The 19887-nt window shown below is 41.9% G+C and overlaps 1 protein-coding gene across 2 annotated transcripts in view; it reads right to left on the reverse strand.

The window, feature by feature from the left end:
* ntrk3b (neurotrophic tyrosine kinase, receptor, type 3b) overlaps positions 1-19887 on the reverse strand; it is a 167829-nt gene that overhangs the window by 3409 nt on the left and 144533 nt on the right. The window contains exons 13-17 of one of the 2 annotated variants that reach the window (XM_041935819.1): positions 17541-17713; positions 14001-14244; positions 13571-13599; positions 13218-13311; positions 909-1067 (exon numbers count right to left, since the gene is read on the reverse strand). In XM_041935819.1, coding sequence (XP_041791753.1) covers positions 909-1067; positions 13218-13311; positions 13571-13599; positions 14001-14244; positions 17541-17713 — 699 coding nt within the window. The remainder of the gene's footprint in view (positions 1-908; positions 1068-13217; positions 13312-13570; positions 13600-14000; positions 14245-17540; positions 17714-19887) is intronic. The other variant, XM_041935829.1, reaches the window with a different exon arrangement.

The raw sequence follows: 19887 nt of genomic DNA on the forward strand, positions 1-19887 counted from the left end.
TGGGAATAAATGTAGAGGAAAGTGGTGCAGCCTATAGAGCCCAGTGAAGACTGAAGCCTGTTTGAAACTAGTTCCTGCAGTATCCAGGTGATAATTGTCACTGATACCCATTTATAATCCTGCTGTAATGTACCTTTGTGTAATGCGCAAATCAGAATAGGTGAATAATACGTACAATATTCCCATGTAACGCTACCTGAAGACAAAATTACATTACAGGAACAGATAATGTGCCTATGACATAATACGATGCTCATCTTGTTACACTGTCATAAGGTTTCAGCAATGTAGTTTAAACAGCTGAGTGTCTAAATATCTCTGCATAAGACACACTGAAATGTGGAAATCCCAAATTGTGTCAAGCCCAAGAGCATATTGATGTTTCAATTGAAATACTTGAAATGGCAGGTTATTCTTTTAGGTCAATTTCATTTTCTCAATATGCTCGTTTTACAAGAGCAATCCTAATTGAATTTTATTGATTCAAAGCAGAGCCTCCAATGAAAAAACAGACCAATCATGGGTGTTATGTAATGCTGCGTCTTGTCTGGTGGCAAAGCAGCATTAATTTATCACTTCGTTGGGCCACCGCAAGTCTCAGAAAGAGAAAAGAAACAACATGAGGCAGTACATAAAGATCCAAAATGGCAGTGTTCATTTAAATCTACTATTAGAAAGCTCATGTTTTAGCCCTTGATCCTATGTGAGGGATCTATTCAATTTGTACATCTTTCTACAATTGCTACGACTACTTGTTTTTTTCTGTGATTTTAAATAAGTATCCTCCCTTAACATGAAATGTTAAGAAATCTAAAAGATGTCAGCATTTACCACTGGATAACCTAGAGCTATTATTTGATGTACAGCCCTTGATAATCTATATGTAATATGTATCTTGTGTCTTGTACCTCATTGTTCCCCAGCTGAAACCAAGGCTGCTTCCCGTACGTAAAGATCTCCCACAAGATGACTCCGAAGCTCCAGACGTCACTTTCCGTGGAGAATTTCCTGTACATGATGCTCTCTGGAGGCATCCAGCGAATAGGTAGCATGGTATGTCCTCCAACCTGAGGAGAAGAGTAGAAAAAGATAAGAGATATATTTCGCAAATGAAATGTTGTAGCTAAAACACAGATTAGGGAATGTAGTCATCAACACAACTCCCAGGCGCCTGGGGATTAACTGTCCTTGCATGTAACTGATACGATGGATTTAACGTCTCATGAATGTCTGCTGTGCTGCTGGATGTTGATGCTGATGCAGTGCAGGAAAATGCTGACTTATTTGCCACCTTCTCTGTATGTATTGAATCTGAGGATGTGAAATTCTTTAGGTTGTGGTATTAAACTGCCCCTTTGTTCATGATGAAAAATAGCAATCTGCAATCCCTTCTCTGCAGAAGTACCAGCATTAAGCAGAGGATCAGAGCCTCAAAGCATGGAATTGAATGTGTTCTAATTAGTTTTTTAAATAAATCGGTTTTAACCAAGGGGTAAGAGAACTGCTGAAAGGATCCGCATAGTAAAGAAGTTCGTATAGCATCTAAAGGAAATACAAATATTTAAATTCTCCTGTATTTTTCTCTTCACATATCAACATGTGAACCACTGCATTCATAAGAAGGTTTGCATGAGGCAGAGTACCAGCTGAGGCAGGGAAGATATAAGCTCTAAGCCCTTTTAATGGCTTCAAACCAGCAGAACATGAAATGAAGTCTCCTTTGCAAATCCTCAGAGGCGGGATATTAATCGATTAAACAATCATCCATTAATCATCCTTCCTCTCAGCTTCCATTAGCAGGCATTGTTTTAAAATCTATTTCCCATTCATCTCGGTGGCTGTGCTTTAATCATGGCGGTGATGAGCTGGACAAGACTGATGTGGGAATGAGCGGCAAAGTATTGCAAGTTTCAGATCAGAATCCTGCTGCAGTATTAATTACAGCGATTACTGTGGCGCTCAGGAGTCAAAGCACACTATTGACACATAATGTTATTAACACGCTGCTGTTATTTGATGTGGCGCCTGCTGGAGCCACTGTAGTTGTTACTGCACACTGATCCGCTGCTGTGAAATGTTTCTATCGCAAGAAAAGTGTTTGATAGAACAACAGTTTGTCTGCTTTCAACTGTATAACCACTGTGATCATGCACTAACACCTGTTATCATGCGATAGATGAAGGTCCATACTTTTCTTACATGAAAATCCATGATGATTACTCAAGACATCACTAGCAAATGCTCTCAGACCTCCACCAAGGAGGCAGTCAGTGCTCAATATAGAAGCCACTTTAATGTTAGATTTGTGAATTTGCTGAATTCATTGATATTCCACAGGCCAGATGGGAAGCTTTGTCTGGCCGGATGTGGCCTGTGGCGATCACCGGTTTAGGTGTAGCTTTAAACACTGCATTGCTAGTCTTGAATCTGGTGTCAGTCATGACATTGAATTCAGCTACATCACCATTCTTTTTCATCTTCTATTTGATTTCGCTTTCCCAGTTTGCTCCTATTATTCCCTTTTCTTTTCAATTTGTCTTTCTCTGACTGCATCCCATCAAAGTTGTCATATTCTCCAAATAGGTTTAAAGAAATGTTGAGGTCACTCTGCTGTAGTTAAATGTTAGCTTTTTGACATGTTTTGTTAGCCTTTTGACCTCCATTTACAACAATAAGTTGTAAATGTACAACAATAAGTTGTAAATGGAGGCTTTGACTGCGTCACTGTTGCTATGGTTACTCATTTTAGATACAGGCTGGTCATTAATTAACGTTTTTAATTAACGTAATTCACTGGAACTACTTAGTAGGTGTCCATTATCAAGAATAATAATAGTAATGCATATTATTTATAGGCACCTTTCTGGACACTCAAAGTCACCTTACATCATATAAACAAACACAGAGTTTAAGAAACAAATACGAATAGCAATAAAATACAATTTTAGAAAAGATTTGAGAGACAAGACAAATGAGAGAAAATTGGACTATGGTGGTGGTCAGATGGAGTACGCTAGTCTGAGCTTTGAGTTTGGATTTAAAATGTGGGAGTGAGTCAGTATTACAAAGGTCAGGTGGGAAAGAGTTCCAGAGCTGGGGAGCAGAGCGGCTCCCCATGGTAACAAGGCGAGCAGGGAGGACAGTGAGATGGATGGAGGAGGATCTGAGGATGTGGACGGATGTGGCAATATGGAGGACATCAGAGAGATATGGAGGGGCGTGGTTGTGTATGGTTTTAAGGTGAGGAGATGTATTTTGTAGTTGATACGGTATGTGATGGGGAGCCAGTGGAGCTGTTGTAGAATGGGTGTACTGTGGTGGATGGAGGAGGTGCGTGTGATCATACAGACGGCTGAATTTTGAACCAGTTGTAATTTATGGAGGGTTTTGTGTGGGAGGCCAAACAGAAGAGAGTTGCAACAGTCTAAACGGGAGGTGACTCGGCTGTGAACAAGAAATGGCAGTGGCGTGGGGAGTGAGGGAGGGACGGAGACAGTTAATATTACGTAAGTGGAAGTAAGCAGACTGGGTGGCATGGTTAATATGGGAGGTGGAGGAGAGGGTGCTGTCGAGGATGACACCCAGACTCTTTACCTGAGGGGAGGCGGAGACGGATGAGTTATCAATGAGAAAAGCGAAGCTTTGGAGTTTGTTTGATGTGGATTTTGTGCCAATTAAAAGAAGTTCTGTCTTAAGTTTTAAGTTAACCAGGATTTTATTTCTAGGAGGCAATTGGTTAGAGAAGAAGGAGGAAGTGAGAAATCAATTTTGGTTGAGAGGTAGAGCTGGGTGTCATCCGCGTAGTAGTGAAAGTGAATATGATGTTTACAGAAAATGTGACCAAGGGGGAGGAGGTAAATGATGAACAGGAGGGGCCCTAGAACAGAGCCCTGGGGCCCACCTGTGGTGACGGGGACTGGATGGGAGGTGAATGATTTTAACTGAATGAACTGAGAGTGGTCTGGAAGGTATGAATGAAACCAGTTGAGAGGTGTGTTGGTGATACCAATGAAGGAAAGTCTAATTAGAAGAATGTTGTGTGAAATAGTGTTGAAGGCCGCACTCAGATCAAGCACGAGGAGAATGGATATTGAACTGGGTTAGCTGCTTCAGTGCTATGGAGGGGACGGAAACCGTATTGTTCATATAAATTATTGCAAGATAGATGGGTATGCAGTTGAGCAGTAACTGTTTTTAAGAATTTTGAGGATGAATAGAAAATTTGAAATGGGACGAAAATTATTGAGGCTGTTGGGATCTGAGCCGGGTTTTGAGGGAAAAAGGAACAATTCCAGTGATAAAGGAGGAGTGAATGATGTCAGTAATGAGAGGGGACAGAGAGGGGAGGGTGGACTGTACAAGGACAGTGGGAAGGGGGTCTAATTGGCAGGTTGAGGATTTGGATTTATGAATGAGTTTAGATATTTCATTGACAGAGGGTGGGGTGAATGCTGAAAGTGCGGGGAAGGAGTAAATGGAATTGGGACAGGTGAAAACGGAGCAGAAGTGCAGCAGATTAAATCCAAAATGTGTCCTTTGATATGGGTGGGAAAGTTAATATATTGCTGAAGTCCGAAACTGTCCAAACAGAATGTGAAGTCTTTGGTGAGGGTATTATTGATATTGTCCATATGAATATTAAAATCCCCCAAGAGTATTATGTTCGGTGAGAGTGTGAAAAGGTGCGTCAGGAAGGCAGCAAAGTCAGGAATAAAATCCTTGTTGGACTTTGGTGGCCGATACAGAGTGGCAACAATAGTGGGAATAGGTCCAGAGAGCTGACATACAGTGACAGACAGGAGCATTCACAGGCGCTATCCTCCACTTTTCACAGTAAATTATCACAAGACCTCCCCTCGGCCGGAGACACGTGGTTGAGAGATGTAAACCCCAGAGAGGTAGCATCATTGAGTGGGGTAAAGTGATTTGGCTGCTGCCACATTTTAGTAAAACACAAAAAGTCAAGCTTTTTTGTTTTTTTCTGTGTTGCCACACAGACAACAATTCCAAAGTCCATCTACGATAAAATTAATTAAAACCAATTAAAAGTGGCTGGGGAGCAGCGCCAGCTCCCACTCCCACTACTCTGGCTTTATATGACAATTCTGAATGACCTGTGTTGGGTTTGCAGCAAAGACCACCTGACCATGTTGAAATGGCTTTGTGAAACAGGCCCCATGGAGCTTGAGAACTGATGGACACCCTGCAGCCAATCAGAATTGAGTATTCACCCAGACTATGGTATAAATATTTTAATTCCCAGTGTTATAAAACAACAGTGCAATACTTACAGTTCTTGTTGCATGGAATTTGTTGTCTTATCACTTCCTTCCTTGGTGATTTTTGCTGTCATTTAGTTTTTGATCTTTGGTTGAGTTTTGGAATTTGCTGTCGATATTGTTATCTTGACATTTTTGTCAAGATAACCGACAAGATGGATTTTTAAGCCTCTTTGTTTTCATCCCCAAGTCAGTGGAAGTGCTCCTGCAGCATATCAGACACACATCTGTCATCCATCCATGCATTCACTGATCAGTCTATGAACCATGCATCCATCAATCCCTCTCTTCTGTGCTTAAGGACAAAACTAAATCAACACAGTCACACACATACCATAAGCTCCACAGCATTCACCCTCACACGGGTCCTCTGCACTGTACCTCTGGGTTGCAAAACAATCAGATTCATTTAATCATAATAAGCTCTTCTCCAAACTCCATTTACTAGCTCCAACATCTGTGTGCCTTCAGCCGTGAGCATTGCGTGGCATTCTAAGTATCTGGAAAAAAAAATGTGGCTATGTTGAATCTCTTTACTCCTCGGCACACTGTGTTTGCAAAAGTTTTATTTTCTTACATTTAGCATATTTAAAAGTCCACAGAGGCTTTGCTGAGCACACACTTGTTTTTCAGCTCCATCCTGCTTCACATTAATACATTTACACATATTTACACCTCAGAGCTCCCCAGTATTACCACAGTCTTCCACTAATCCCACCAGGGGTTAAATACTCTGCTCAACTGCATCTCAGTTGGAAACACTTTGGTGATCCTCCGGTCACAATTCTGCTTCTCTGTGACTCGCCCAAGGGCATCTGAGGTATTAGCAGAATGTCAAAGACAGAAACATCCTTTAACTCCTAATTTTCTAACTCTTTCCTGCCAGCTTACTCTCTGGCTGAGTCCCAAACGAAACAAGCATGATCCACCACCCCCTGGAAGACAATCGAAGCTGTTGGTGTTTTTCTTCTCTGGTAGGACAGAGAATATAGTGATTAAGGTAAACATAAATTTGAGAGGTGTTTCAAGTAAAATGCCCCTTCTCTGCTTCTTGAACATACACAGTATTTACTGACAGTTCCAGGGTGAATTTTGTGGTAGTGAGAAAGGTTGGCAGTAGTTTTCCCCCACCTTCAACCTCATTTGCCAGGGTTCCACTGCAAGCTGATGGCCAAATGAACATTGACTTATACCCCAGCTGGTCTCATTAGACATGCTAGATTTTAGCATTGTGCACAACATTAGGCCAATATTGATGCTGGGACCATTTGCCCGCGTTGTGTAAAACCTCTGGGCTGAGCCAAGCTAGGTGGGCCGAAAGTGAGGTGAAGGAGTTGGCGAGGGGCTGTATGCCAATCTGTCCCCCTGTGGAGCTTTATAAAGATTAAACAAAATTAATTAAGTTCCTGTTAGTCTAAATGACTTATCTGAGGTCCACCCAACCCATTGCACGCAAGGCTAAACCTCATCAGATGCATACTAATGATTCCACTGCTGCCGCTGTGGCGAGGGGCATTAAAACTGGCTGACTCTCTGCTTCCCAAATGATTGCATGCTATCACCTTGGGTTTTTGTGACAAGGCCATGGCAATTAGCTTGGAACATGGGGGGGAAAAGGGAAAAAAAAAGGCTGAACACATAATAAAAATAAAATAATTGTGCCTGTAATTATCCTCATCTTTCTCACTCAATGTCACATCGAGAAGCTGGCAATGCTCTGCGGGGAGTGAGGAATGAGTCTAGGGCTTTTTTTTTGTTGTTGCTGTGTAAACTGGATTAGTGCTCTGCCTGTCCCACCGTGGCAGGGGACTGATTGGATTAACGGCGTGGAGAGCACAGCAGCATGGCATGGGGATAGATTACTGGCCCAGTTGGGCTCTTCGATGGGCGCTCCACGGCCTGCAGGGAGCCCTGGGAGGCCCCAGACATCTTAAAGGGCCCCGATAACCATCTATACACTCTCTCTCCCTGCTCTAACCACGCTGCTATCTTTGCTCTCCCAGCTCAAACAGAAATGAACACAAGTTCACTTTTAGAGGCTATGATGTCCGTTAGGTTTCTACCTGCTGTGCTGCTGCCAAGTGGAGATAAAGTGGTATCTACTCTGGCTGCTGCATGCCAGTGGGTGGTGAAAGTTTCTGAAGGTTTTCAAAACACACACACTGCACTACTGCTATCATGCAATTTAACATTCACATTGTCAGTATTTAGCTCTCTAGACGGTCTTGTGCAATACAATGTGTTGTGGCCCTGTGATGCTGTTAAATCACATGTCTTCTGGAACACTATGCACTGGAGAGCCTTCTACACAGTTTTTTTTCGGTGATAAATAATAACAAGACTAAGAAACTACAGGCATTCGAGGCTGTCTATTGACACATTGATGCTTTGAGCTAGATGCTGACGTCAGTATGGGAACATGCTCAAAATGACAATGCTAAGATGCTGATAATTAACAGGTTTAATGTTTACTATGCTCACCATAATAACTTTGTGTATTAGCATGCTGACATTTGCTAATAAGCACAAAACAAAATACAGCTAAGGCTGATTTGAATGTCGTTATTATTATTATTGCAATGGTGCTAAAGGAAAAATCAAAGCATCACACATAAGTATCAGTGCATCATGTGGACACCAGGGACATCTGTACCAAATTTTGTACCATTCCATCAAGAGAGTTATTGAGATAACAAGATTTAATGAGATTAATTGAGGGGCACCATGGATATCTCCATTAAAATTTCATGGCAATCCAACCAATAGCTATCAAGATTGTTGAGTCTGATGAAAAGTGGGCCGACCGATTGACCCAAACAAATTTTAGGGGAGCAATAATTCAGCATTTTAGGAAATATGCCTATCCTCTTAGAGTTACATGAGAAGATTGATGCCTCTCTAACAGCTGTGGATTAAATTTTAAGATGAAGTCGGTTATCTTATCTTAGCATAGAGACTGGAAGAAGAAGAAGAAGACGAAAAAGAATTCCTTTATTAATCCACCTTGGAGGAAGTTCATCTTTACACTCTGATTAGCACTTTAATACACACAGAGAGAGGTATGCAGAAAAACCTACGTATGCAATTGTAAAGATGTCAGAATGATGAGTCGCCACAGCGCAGCACCCCAAGTGGTTGGGGGTCAGGTGCCTTGCTCAATGGGGCCTCAGCAGGTCCCTGGAGGTAAACTGGCAGATCTCCAGCTACCAGACCCCAGGGGGAAGCTAGCCTGGCTCTGTCTAAAGGTAACAAAATCTGCCTACCATTCAGTTACCTTCACAACATAATATAAGTTGTTTTTCTAGGGCTTTGTTTGCAGAGTAAATGAAAGCAACAAAAATGACATCTTAGTGCAACATGTAACCCTTGTAAAACTGCAACCTGACAATTTTACACTTTGGTTTTTGTGTGTATTAAATTAATAATATATAACAAGCTTTAAAGGTGCTGGAAAGTGGAAAGTCACCTTTGGACATAGCCAGCTGTTTCCCAATGCTTTCAGTCTTTATGCTGAGCAAAGCCGAGCTGCTGACATCAGCCTCATATTTACTGGTATCAAACTCTCAGCAAGGAATATATAACTAACTCTAAAGAATGCAGAAAACTGTATGTCTCCGGCCATCCAAAGCCAGACTTCTTCTGAGGTCAGTGGAGCATCACCTTCATTTCTTAGATCATGCAAGACAGGAGTGCTGGACCAAGAGACAGAGAGAAAAAAAAACAAACAAAATTTTCATAGTAATAAATCTGGCCCGTGTACTCATTAGCACCAAGCTGCATACAGTTTTGAGGAGCTTGTGCTTGATAAATAATGCAGCAAAGGAGTGTCTGTTTGATCCTTGAAACAGTAGAAACCTAGGGACCATTTTTCTTCAAAGCCAAGCAGTGCAGGTAAGCAGAGGCTTCCTGGCAGAGGCACAGAGAACACTAAGTCCTTGAAACTGAGTCATTAGATTATGACATTGTTATGCAGTGTTCAATGGTCATTAGTCTGTGATTCAAAAATGCAGATTCTGGCTTTAAAACCATGTTTTATTTGCTTCTCAAATGTGATTGCTGCCTCTCTTCCTGAAGTAATTTTGCTTGACCCACGCTTTCTTTTTCTCAGCACCATCCTCCTTTACATTCAGACAACGTTACGCTCATTGACATGAACAACAAAACCCTGCCACTGCTAAATGAAAACACTCACACTGCAAGCAAGCCTCTGGAGGCAAGTCTGAGGAATTTTTAATATTCTCCACCAAAAAAGTAGAAACTGGAAGCCTCTACATCTTATCCCCTGACAGGAGCCTATACTGCATGTCACTGTTCATAATTTGGCTGTAATGAGCTGTTTTGAAGCAATTTTTCTCCTTGTCTTGACGAACCAGTGTCTAGCATTGCAATCTACCTGCAGCTTCCAGAAAACCAAACTTTAAACTTTTGCAGAACTTGTTCTCAATGCAACAGGAATTGAATTTGGCACAAATTACAAAAATATAATTAATTATTGTAACAAATCGGGGAGCAGCTTTCCTGGACCTCCTAATCAACACATCTGATGGATATTGTACAAATGTGCCATAACTGCCAAATATAAGAAAATAAGCTGTCAACATTACTGCAGTGCATATTGTTCAAGTCACTCTGCTCCGTATTAAAGAGGACATGCGATATAAAGAAACCTGTCATTACACTGCGAGGAAATAATACATCTGATAATGATATGAAGAGCTGCAGACTGACAGAGACCCTACATGACCTCCTCCATCTGTCCTCTAGGTGCTGTTCCTGAACATTTTTGATAAAAACACAGTATTTCACCCCATCTATATACCTCTAATGCAGAGGCACCTTTAGACCATTCACTGTCATTTATACCTACCTAAACATGCATAATTCATTGCTTCACTCTCTGAACTCGGGAAAACATTACCTGATATATTGTGAGGCAGCAGTATAAAACACCTACACAGCGGCACCGTGCCGCCGCCGGCCTGTGCAGGTTCTGCCGTTGTCTCTTTTGAAACAACACAAAAGCGTATTCAGTGCAGGCGGAGCAGGAGGATATGACAGATGGATGTGATTTAGGACAATATTCATCTCTTGCTTGAAGTTGTTCCCTCCTGCTGCAAAGTGTCTCGGGAGTCCCAAAGGGCAACACACGTCAATACGACTAGTCAGCAATGGGAGGATTGTGTTCCTGGCAGGGCGCTGCTATTTATAATCACTCAACACAGGGAAAGTGTCCAATACTGTTAGTAGCTCCTTATCTCTGGGCTCTGTCAATATTCCTCTGTGTAGGCGGGCAGTGATGCTATCACAGCGCACCAAACAGCAGCTTCACACAAGGCATACCACACTCTCTCTCTCTCACACACACACACACTCACCACCCCTGAATTTAAACTGACTCTGGGCTTTTTTCACAAACAGTTTCTCTGGTTTTTGCCTAATCCAACATACAGTACAGAACAGATTTGCAAGAACTATTCTCCCTTCCTCACTGGACTGTGTGTGTGTTTGTGCGTGAGTGTGTTTGTGTCTGCTGAATCAGTAAATTATTCGATAAATTATTCAACCGACTGAAATTTCCTCAATAAATTCACCACAGTTTGCTAGACGGACCAGACATTTGAGTGCGAAATTCCCCCAGACTGGCTCACTCCTCTTTAATACACTGTTGCTGTGAGGACTAATAACTCTTTTCTTCACATGCATTTAGTTTGGTCGTAATCACAGAACATGCACACAAGCACCCATTCTGATTAGTAAATAAAAAAATTTTCACCACTCGTCATTCTTCATTATCCCCTTTTATCCCAATTTGGACTGGCCTGTTCTCCTCACACTGCGGCCCTTTTCACTTCCACCTCCGTTGTTAACCTAGGCAGAGTGCGGATACACGTGGTGTCTGCATCTGCTTTTCACCTGTCACTCAGGAGTATAATGTGCTTCAAGGTCCGTGTTTTCACTCGCAGGTCCTCCCCCCTCTGCATAGACACCTGACCAACCAGCATGAGTCTCTAGTGTAGTGTCAGGACATGATCCCTCACTGCCCTCTGTGTTGGGCACTGCAATCCACGAGGGTCCCTGTAGTCGTAGGTGAGGGTTTTTACCCCACGGCACTGTGACACTCCCTTTTGACTATATATATCTTTTACTCACAGACACTTACTCTAACATAATAATCTATCTAAGAACAGTACAAAGCCCAGCTCACACAGCTCCGTGTTGTCTGGTTCGGTCTTATATCTATTAAAGCCTCTTGCAGCTCATCTCTGTCTGTCTTTTGGCTGAACAGTTAACTCACAGCACCTATACAGTATAATGGGCTTATAATTGTTCACACAAGAACAGTCAGCTGAGCCATTTAATCTTTCTTCTGAGCAGTGTCTGCCTGCTAAATCAGCTGTGACTTGGTCTTCACAGACAATTAGATGAACTGTTATTTGGGCCACAACAAGGAATCACACACACCGTTTTGTCCTTTATTTGTCCAGAGGGGCCTGAGCTCTCACTGTTCCACAGACATAGTGTGTGCTGCCCAGTACACCCACAGTCATACTGGCTGTCACTGCCATCGAATGGAGTAATAGTGTTTGTTAGCTTGCCTGGTACTATCTGCATGTTATCTGTCTGTTTTGTCTCTCTTTTTCCAATTTTAACAATACTGCGATTGATAATGTTTATTGCCATGGCCGACATAAAGTAATGGAAAATTCATATTTTAATAAAGCACACATGTAAGGCGGGAGAAGAATACCAAAATAACACAAGAAACTGCTGCTCAAATTAATAGTTTCCATGTTACACAGGCTGTGAAAAGAATGTCAGGGCTCTGCTGAAAGTAGAGGAGTGGGGAATATTAAAAGAAGATCATCTCCAAAGAAGAGGACATTTCATGCAATTGTCATCATGATCGCTCAAGTGAGAACTTTAACAATGAGATTTACTTCAACATAAACACATATTGGTCTTCTATAATTGATCTTAAATCGAGTTAGTCCAGAAATCAAAACCAAAAGCTGCCATTCAAAAGTCCAATTCAGGCTACTACAATGAGGACAAACAGAAATTCAGAGGCAGCAGATGACACACTCAAAATGGGAATGACACACACGAAATCCACGTGTGCATACTCCCACTAATGTAACAGGGAGACTTGATGCTGTAAAATGCGCACAACCTACATGCAAGATGAAGAGCATGAGATTTGCCATGGCTGCCATAAAACTGGCCTACGCGAAGCCGCCGGTGTCTAAACATCCAAATATTCTCCTCCACAAAGAGCTTATAACAAGTGTTCATGACTGTAAGTAGAGTATTTATATACCCTTGATGCTAAACCCACAATAAGCTTTGAATATCATATTTCAGAAGTGTGGCTGGAAAATGAATGTGTCATTATGTTACAGAGCACAAGAAAAGGGTCTTTGATATTCTGTAATTCAAATAGTTTTTACATGTAATTCAATTTAGCAGTGGAACTAAGACAATGTTGGACTCTATATGTACAGTATATGAAATGAACATACTGTATCTTTGTGTTGTTAAGTTTTATGTTGTTTGTGGTTTTAACAGCCTCCTAACACAGCTGCTCTGCTGTGATCAGACATCTTTAAAGTGAATTATGCATGACCATTTTTAATAAAGTCAGAGAACTGATTTTCTGTTTCCACTGAAATGTCCTCAGGGCCAGCCTGACAATTTTCTACCCACTGAGGGCAAAAGTAAGATACCGACACACACAGGAACGCAGCCTGCACTGAACAATACACACGCATACACACAGAATCCTGCCATATAACTCTTTAACAACCCAAACAAAATATTCCGATTTTGATAATATACACACCACACAGATGGTGTGCATCGAGGAACCATGTACCAAACACTAAACACATCTCGCTCAAATTTCCTTACAAATTATTTTATGTGTGGAGAGCTGCTCGCCCAGCAGGCAAGCACTTCATAACTGCTGGCGTTGCCCCCAGCAAAGTCAGAACTGGCCCAGCTGTCACGCTGGGAAAACAGAATCAGGCGCACCTAAAGTCATTTCACAAGACCACACTGTTTAAGGGATCCAGATCAGTAGCAGCCATCACTCCATAATATCCACTTATTTATTCAGCAAAATACTAAACTCTTCAGCCCAGTATTTGCTGCCCAGTTTGCAGTGTTCAGAGTTGCTAATCGTGTTAAACAGTAGAGGATATGAATGGGAAGCTATGCACAACGTAAACAAGCCTCTAAGCATCAGGCTGGAGGCTCAGCAGGCTCATCTCCTGCCACACAGCCAAATGTGAGGGCTGCACTGGGGAGGGAGAGCTGTTATCTCTCCTTTGAATCATCAGTCTGCGCCCCTGTGAAACATCAGTTTAGTTAGCAGCCCAGAGAATGTATTTAAGGTTGTTTGTTACAATCCAAGTCAAAAGTATGGCGAACACCCTCAACAGAAATGTACTTTTTGTGTCAGGTGAAATCTACTAATGCTTATACCACATATGTGCCTTATGAGGCAGGTAGTGATGGCCAGCAGCTACTTTAACAAGCCAAAAAGTGGATTGGTTAATGAGTTTTTGCCTCTCCTCAAGGCGAGGCGACTGCAGAAAATGCATTTGAAAAGTTGGCAATTTTTCCATTTTTATCACTTTGGCAGTCTGAACTCTGAAACCTCTTCAGCTCCCAGCAGTTTTGAAAGGACAAGCATAAATACGGATCCTGTAGAAGTCTTACCCTGTAGTAGTCACTGCTGTAGATGTCCCTGGACATGCCGAAGTCTCCAATTTTGACGAGCAGGCCATTGCCCACCAGGCAATTACGGGTTGCCAGATCTCTGTGGACAAAGTGCTGGGAGGCCAGGTAGACCATACCCGAGGCAATCTGGGTGGCGATGTGCAGCATCTGGGAAAGGCCCAGCTCTCCGTTGGACTGCAGTGGCTGGCCGTCGACCAGGATCATGGCGTCCGGGCCGTGGGCTCTGGGAGACAAAAAAAATAATGGTGATGAATGAGTTATCTAGTTTCTGTTTTTAAAGTTGAACTGTGGAACTTTTGCTGGACAGTGGCCAGGAGTAGTAATTACAGAGTAATTCACTGTGTATCTAAGGCATGATAAAACAGAGAGTAACAGTCACACAAGCAGGCAAAGAGTCATAACGTCAATGAACAGACTCAGTAATGTCAGTCATGAAGCAACATCTATCTCACAGCACCATAAGCCTCTGGTCATCCCAGACTGAGTGAGGCTGTAGCAGCAACACCACTGAGTGCGCTGAGTAAAGCAACTGAGTAATATTTCTTATGAATTAAATTTGTCATTTTTAAGAGGATATTTGTGTTTTTTCACTTTTAAAAGTTACATAATCTTACTTAAACATGCAGGAACCTTTCATGCCCTTTCAGCATGGCAGACAGTAACATGACTGCCCCTGATGCTCCTTACAGTGCTGGCAAACCCATCGGTGCCTTTTTCGACCTGTTGAGAATAATTAGCATAATCCAGAGAGAGACTGTTATATATATAAAAAATAACTATAACCTGCAAGCAGCTTTAAATGCAGTGATAAATCGTTTCGTGTCTGGAGTGTTTTTATTAATTCTGTGTCTGTTATATGAGTTTGTGGTGGTTTTTGCAACATTTTCATGTATTCCAGCCTGTTCACTTCAGGTTTTACATTAACCAGAACAAGAACTCTCAGGCAGTCTTTCTCTCACCATATCCCAATTTTATTGCAATCCAGTGATCTTTGTTTTAAAAGTTTGTGTGTAATAATTCTACTGCTCCACTGTAGAGGGATTAGCACCCTTCCTTAGTGTGTCTTTTTGTCTCTCTGCCTGTATTTCACTTCGCAGACATCTCGCAGTGGCTGAACGAGTGCAGGCCGCGCTCCGATTATCTGAAGGTTGAACTGGACCCGCACATCAGATACTCTGTTCATTCCTGCGGATTCTCCACACATCTCATTTGTTAAATGTGACCAACAGGACCAATAGACCAAAAATCAGCCGCGTCTTGCACCTTGCATGAAAGAATTTCATCATTCGCGACATTGCCTTTCATTTCAGGAATGATTTCCCTACAGAAAGTCTTCACGCACGCTTGAATCCACACACACACACACACACACACACTCAATCGTAACATGTCATCTTTTCAACTATTGCTCAAACTTCAAAAACGAGATAGACCGCACACACACACTGCCGCTGTCAACGCACTTGAAACAACACACTTCTATCCCAGACTCCTCCTATGCACGCTGACATCAACCCCACTGAAGCTTCCCATTACCAAAGCGCTCGCTGTACCGGCATCGTGTCGCTTTTGTTGAGGCTTATCAGAGGTCACTTCCCTCGGTACAGTCTGACATTAGGGAACAAAAGCACTAAAGCACTCATGTTTGCTAACCCAGAAAGCTGTGAGGTTGGCTGGATATTGTATCTGCAGCTGGAATTCAAACAAAAAGACAGAAATTCTAGTGTTCTTGGACTGACTTAAAGGGACGGTTCAGGATTATCTGAAGTGGGGACCTATGAGGTGCTCATCCATAGTCAGTGTCTTACCTACAGTCGGCACGCCCCCAGTTTGGAGAGGCAGCAGAAGCACTGGTGTAGAAAGCTAAGCACTGTACTGCTGTCAGGGGCAGCAGTGCAACATATTTTAGCCACCTAAAAAAAAATCCATTTCAGTTTAAGAGTCTGCTGTGTTAAGTATATTTCAGCACTTTACCTTGCCATCAGACAGCTCTCTCCTTTTGCACTACAGTTTCTCGGCCATAAACAACACTCCACACGTAACATTGTGACAGCGTTTGCAGTGATCATTTTTCTGAAGGGGATTATGTAAAACCACCGCTAAATAAGCTGCACAGACACTTGCTGAAGGGCACTGCTGTACTCAGCCATCAGGTAATATAGTGCTAAATACCCGCAAAAGCCAAACAACCAGTAAAGAAATGAAGTCTCTTTTGGCCCGTTCAGTCTCCGTCTTCTTCTGTATACTTCTACACTGTATACTTATACTGCAAACACTCATTTTTTTCCCATTTTCTTTTTTTTTTAAAATACATTTTCAGGTGTAAACTTACAAACATGTACAACCAAAAACATATAAAAGGGTCCGGATTGCTCTGTCTCCACAAAAGTTCTATAACAAGTTCATCAGTTCGTCCTCTTGGTTAAACAATGTCCATTTCTCCCATTTCTCTTGACATTTTTCCTCTTGAGTTCTTATTCTGTAGGTTAATTGTTCCATGTTGTATATTTCAGCCACAATTTCTAGCCATTCCTCTTGTGTTGGTGGTTCAGTTTTAATCCATTTCCTCGTAATGGCCTTTTTATAGGCTGCCAACATAATTTTTATAGTATTAGTATTATAGTATTTATCTTCCCTTAATATAGTATTAGCTGTAAAGCAACCAAAATACAACATTTTACACAATTTAGACATATCATAGCCCAGAATCTTGACAATAGTCATGTGAACATCTCCCCAAAATTGCAAAATTCCAGTACAAAACCAAAATATATGTGAGTGATTTGCGTTCACTACTCCACATCGTCTCCAACATGGTTGTGGTGTAGACAAATGCTTACTCCTAACACTGGGTGTAATAAAAAATCTAATTACATTCTTCCAACAGTGTTCTCTCCAAGCACGTAAGGATGTAGTAGATTGTTTAGTTTTCCAAATATTCAACCAGTCGTCTTCTGAAATAGTTATTCCTAATTCTTTCTCCCATTTATGTTTTTTTATTCCCCTTTTTCTCAATTAAATGTTGATATATCGTAGCTATTATTCTGTATTTCTTTAAATGGTAAACTCCGATTATTGTTCTAACTATTCCATTTGTATCTAAATTCACCCTATGCTTTATTCTTCTGTCAAAATAATCCCTTAATTGCAAATATCTGAAATGCATTACGATTGTTTAATCTGTAATCTTGTTTCAGAGCCTGAAAACTTACAACCTTTCCATCTTTTGTAATTGTGCATAATGCTGTTATACCATTAGGAATCCATTGTTTAAACCTCTCGTCAAGAATGGTTGGGGTAAAATGTTTATCATAGGCTCTCCACTCTCCACTCATTTTTATCGTCTTGTACCTCGTCAGTGCCCTGAGTTAAAACACTGCTAGTACAGGTAGGCACACACACCCAGCTCAGATTGCTACTGCCTGTTCATAATATGATGAATTTCTAATATGCTCAGCCAGCACTGGCCTGGTGTATCACGGTTAAATACACTGACTTAACCATCAGGGAAGAGCTGACCTGAGGAATTTGTTGAGGTCTCCATGCTTCATGTATTCGAACACCATGATGAGAGGGTCTCCATCGACACACACTCCGTAGAATTTAACGATGTGGTCGTGCTGCAGATTGGTCAGCAGCTCTGCCTCCCTCTGGAAGTCCTTTCTCGCCGACAAGTTGGGATCTTTTAGTGTCTGCAGGGGAAAGTAAAAAGTCAGATTTATGCATTCAGAGAGGGAAAACATTGGAATGGATGGTCGTCGATGAACACGTGATGCGCTGACGAGACCAGTTCAAATGCTCAGAAAACCCTTTTTCCCTGACATCTCAATCAACCTGTGTTTGCTGTCACAGGGCTTAACATCTTACCGTTCATTAGGCTAGTCATCTGTCTGAAGGTAAGTTACTGCGATTGTTTATGGACACCAGGGATGAACGCCACTGTTTGTTCTTGTTAGCAAGGGATAACAGTTCAATGGAGGTAATGTCATTCTAATAATGTATGTACATTAACTGCTCATTGTTAATTTGTTTGGCTATGCACTATATCCATCTATTAATCCTGTACTTAGTGTTTTAGGCCAGAAATGACTGCAGCTGTAAAGCTCAGGGAGTACAGGTGCAGCTGGCAGGAACAGCTCTACCCAAAACAAACTGATGTGATTGGAAAAATGATCGAGCAGAGAGTGCCTTAAACTCTCCAGAAGTAGAGCTCACATGAAACATGAGATCTTCCTGGGATGTCAGTTGAAGAGGCCAGTATCAATAAGAATAAAAAAAAAAAGAAAAAAACAGCAATAATATGCCAAACAACAGGCTCTACTGGGAGAAACAAAGCCCTTGACACTTAATCAGCAACAAGAAAATACCACATCTTGCTTCTCTTGATCTTCCTGGCCTTGAGTCCAGCTTTCCCAGCTGGCTGCTGACATTATTACAGATGGAAAGACCTTGGGATGGAAATACATGCACTTCCACTGTGTGTGCTCTTCTTGCACTGAAGTGCTGGAGGTGGTTGAGATGTACGGCAGAGTAGGTAAAATGGCCATAAAATTCTATTACCAAATCAAACCGCACTCTTAAGGAAATGTTTCTTGTCTGGGCGTCCCTCCAAAACAATACCTTCAAGTGCCCGACTACAATAAATTGAGGGAAAGAGCTGCAATGAATTTTCCCTTTGTTGACCTTTAAATGTATTCAGAGAGCTCCTTTCTGCTTTATCGCAGACAGGAACACGTTGAGATGAAAATGCACACTGCGTTGTGTTTAAAAGGACACTGTATAGGAGGCGTATTACAAAACAGACTCAAGCTCTCTAACATTCTTTTTGTTCATCCTGTAACACTAAGAAAAGCAAGTGACAGCCAGACACTCTGTCATCGCCACCTTAATTCTTACACCAGCGTCTCCTGTTGTCAAGGTCAGGGTGGTTTTCTGACAGTAATTTATTTTTCCTGGGTAGGTTTGCTGAGTCTGCAGCCTCATATTCAGCATCGCCCTGCTTCACATTCATGCACTTCCTCGTATTCACGCTGGAAGCTGCCAAGCACAACTTAATGTTGAGCGCCGTGAAGGCACCGATAGCCAGCACACAGGGGCGGTGGATCTAAATGCTTTAAGTGCTTTAAAACAAAACATCAAGTTCACTGGGGTACTAACTTTGCTCCAGGGTAATTGCTGGTCCCTCGGCTGATACTTAGACAGGTTCGGAATGGGTACAAAGACCGACAGAGGCTGGGAGAGGCCTCACCCACCAAACAGAACGCTTTTTTAAATCTCTTTTCGTCTGCATTGTGCCTCAGGCTACACATCTCAAAGCTCCCCAAACAACAATATTCATTTGTGACATTTTCATATTGGTAAATGTCCGTTTTACTTATGTATGTCAGTGGCAAATACCTGTAACTGGTTCACTGAAGAGAAAACAACGGTTCGCCCTGCTTCCCTTACTGTCATTATGAGGAATAGTTTGACATTTTGAGAAATATGCTCTCTTCTTGCTGGGAGTTGGAGAAGAAGATCAATATCACTCTCATATGGGTCCATTAACTATGAAGCTACACTCAGGAGACAGTTATCTGAGCTTAGCTTATGTGTCAGACTATGGCTGTGTCTGAAATCACTTCAACCACTCCAGTTGCAGAGTTGCTAATACCAGAGGAGTTGCTAATGAGTGGCTATTGGTAAGACGAGCATGTGTGGTGAGAACGGTCGTCCACTTATCAGAAGGTCGGTGGTTCGATCCCTAGCCGAATGTATGGGTTAATTCAGACTGTGTCATAAAAAAGCGCTTTGAGTGGTCATCAGACAAAAAGCGCTACACAAATACAGCCCATTTACCATTAAACTCTTAGAGACATAAGAGTAA

This window comes from Chelmon rostratus, chromosome 1 (genome assembly GCF_017976325.1).
Source record: "Chelmon rostratus isolate fCheRos1 chromosome 1, fCheRos1.pri, whole genome shotgun sequence".
Taxonomy (NCBI): domain Eukaryota; kingdom Metazoa; phylum Chordata; class Actinopteri; order Chaetodontiformes; family Chaetodontidae; genus Chelmon; species Chelmon rostratus.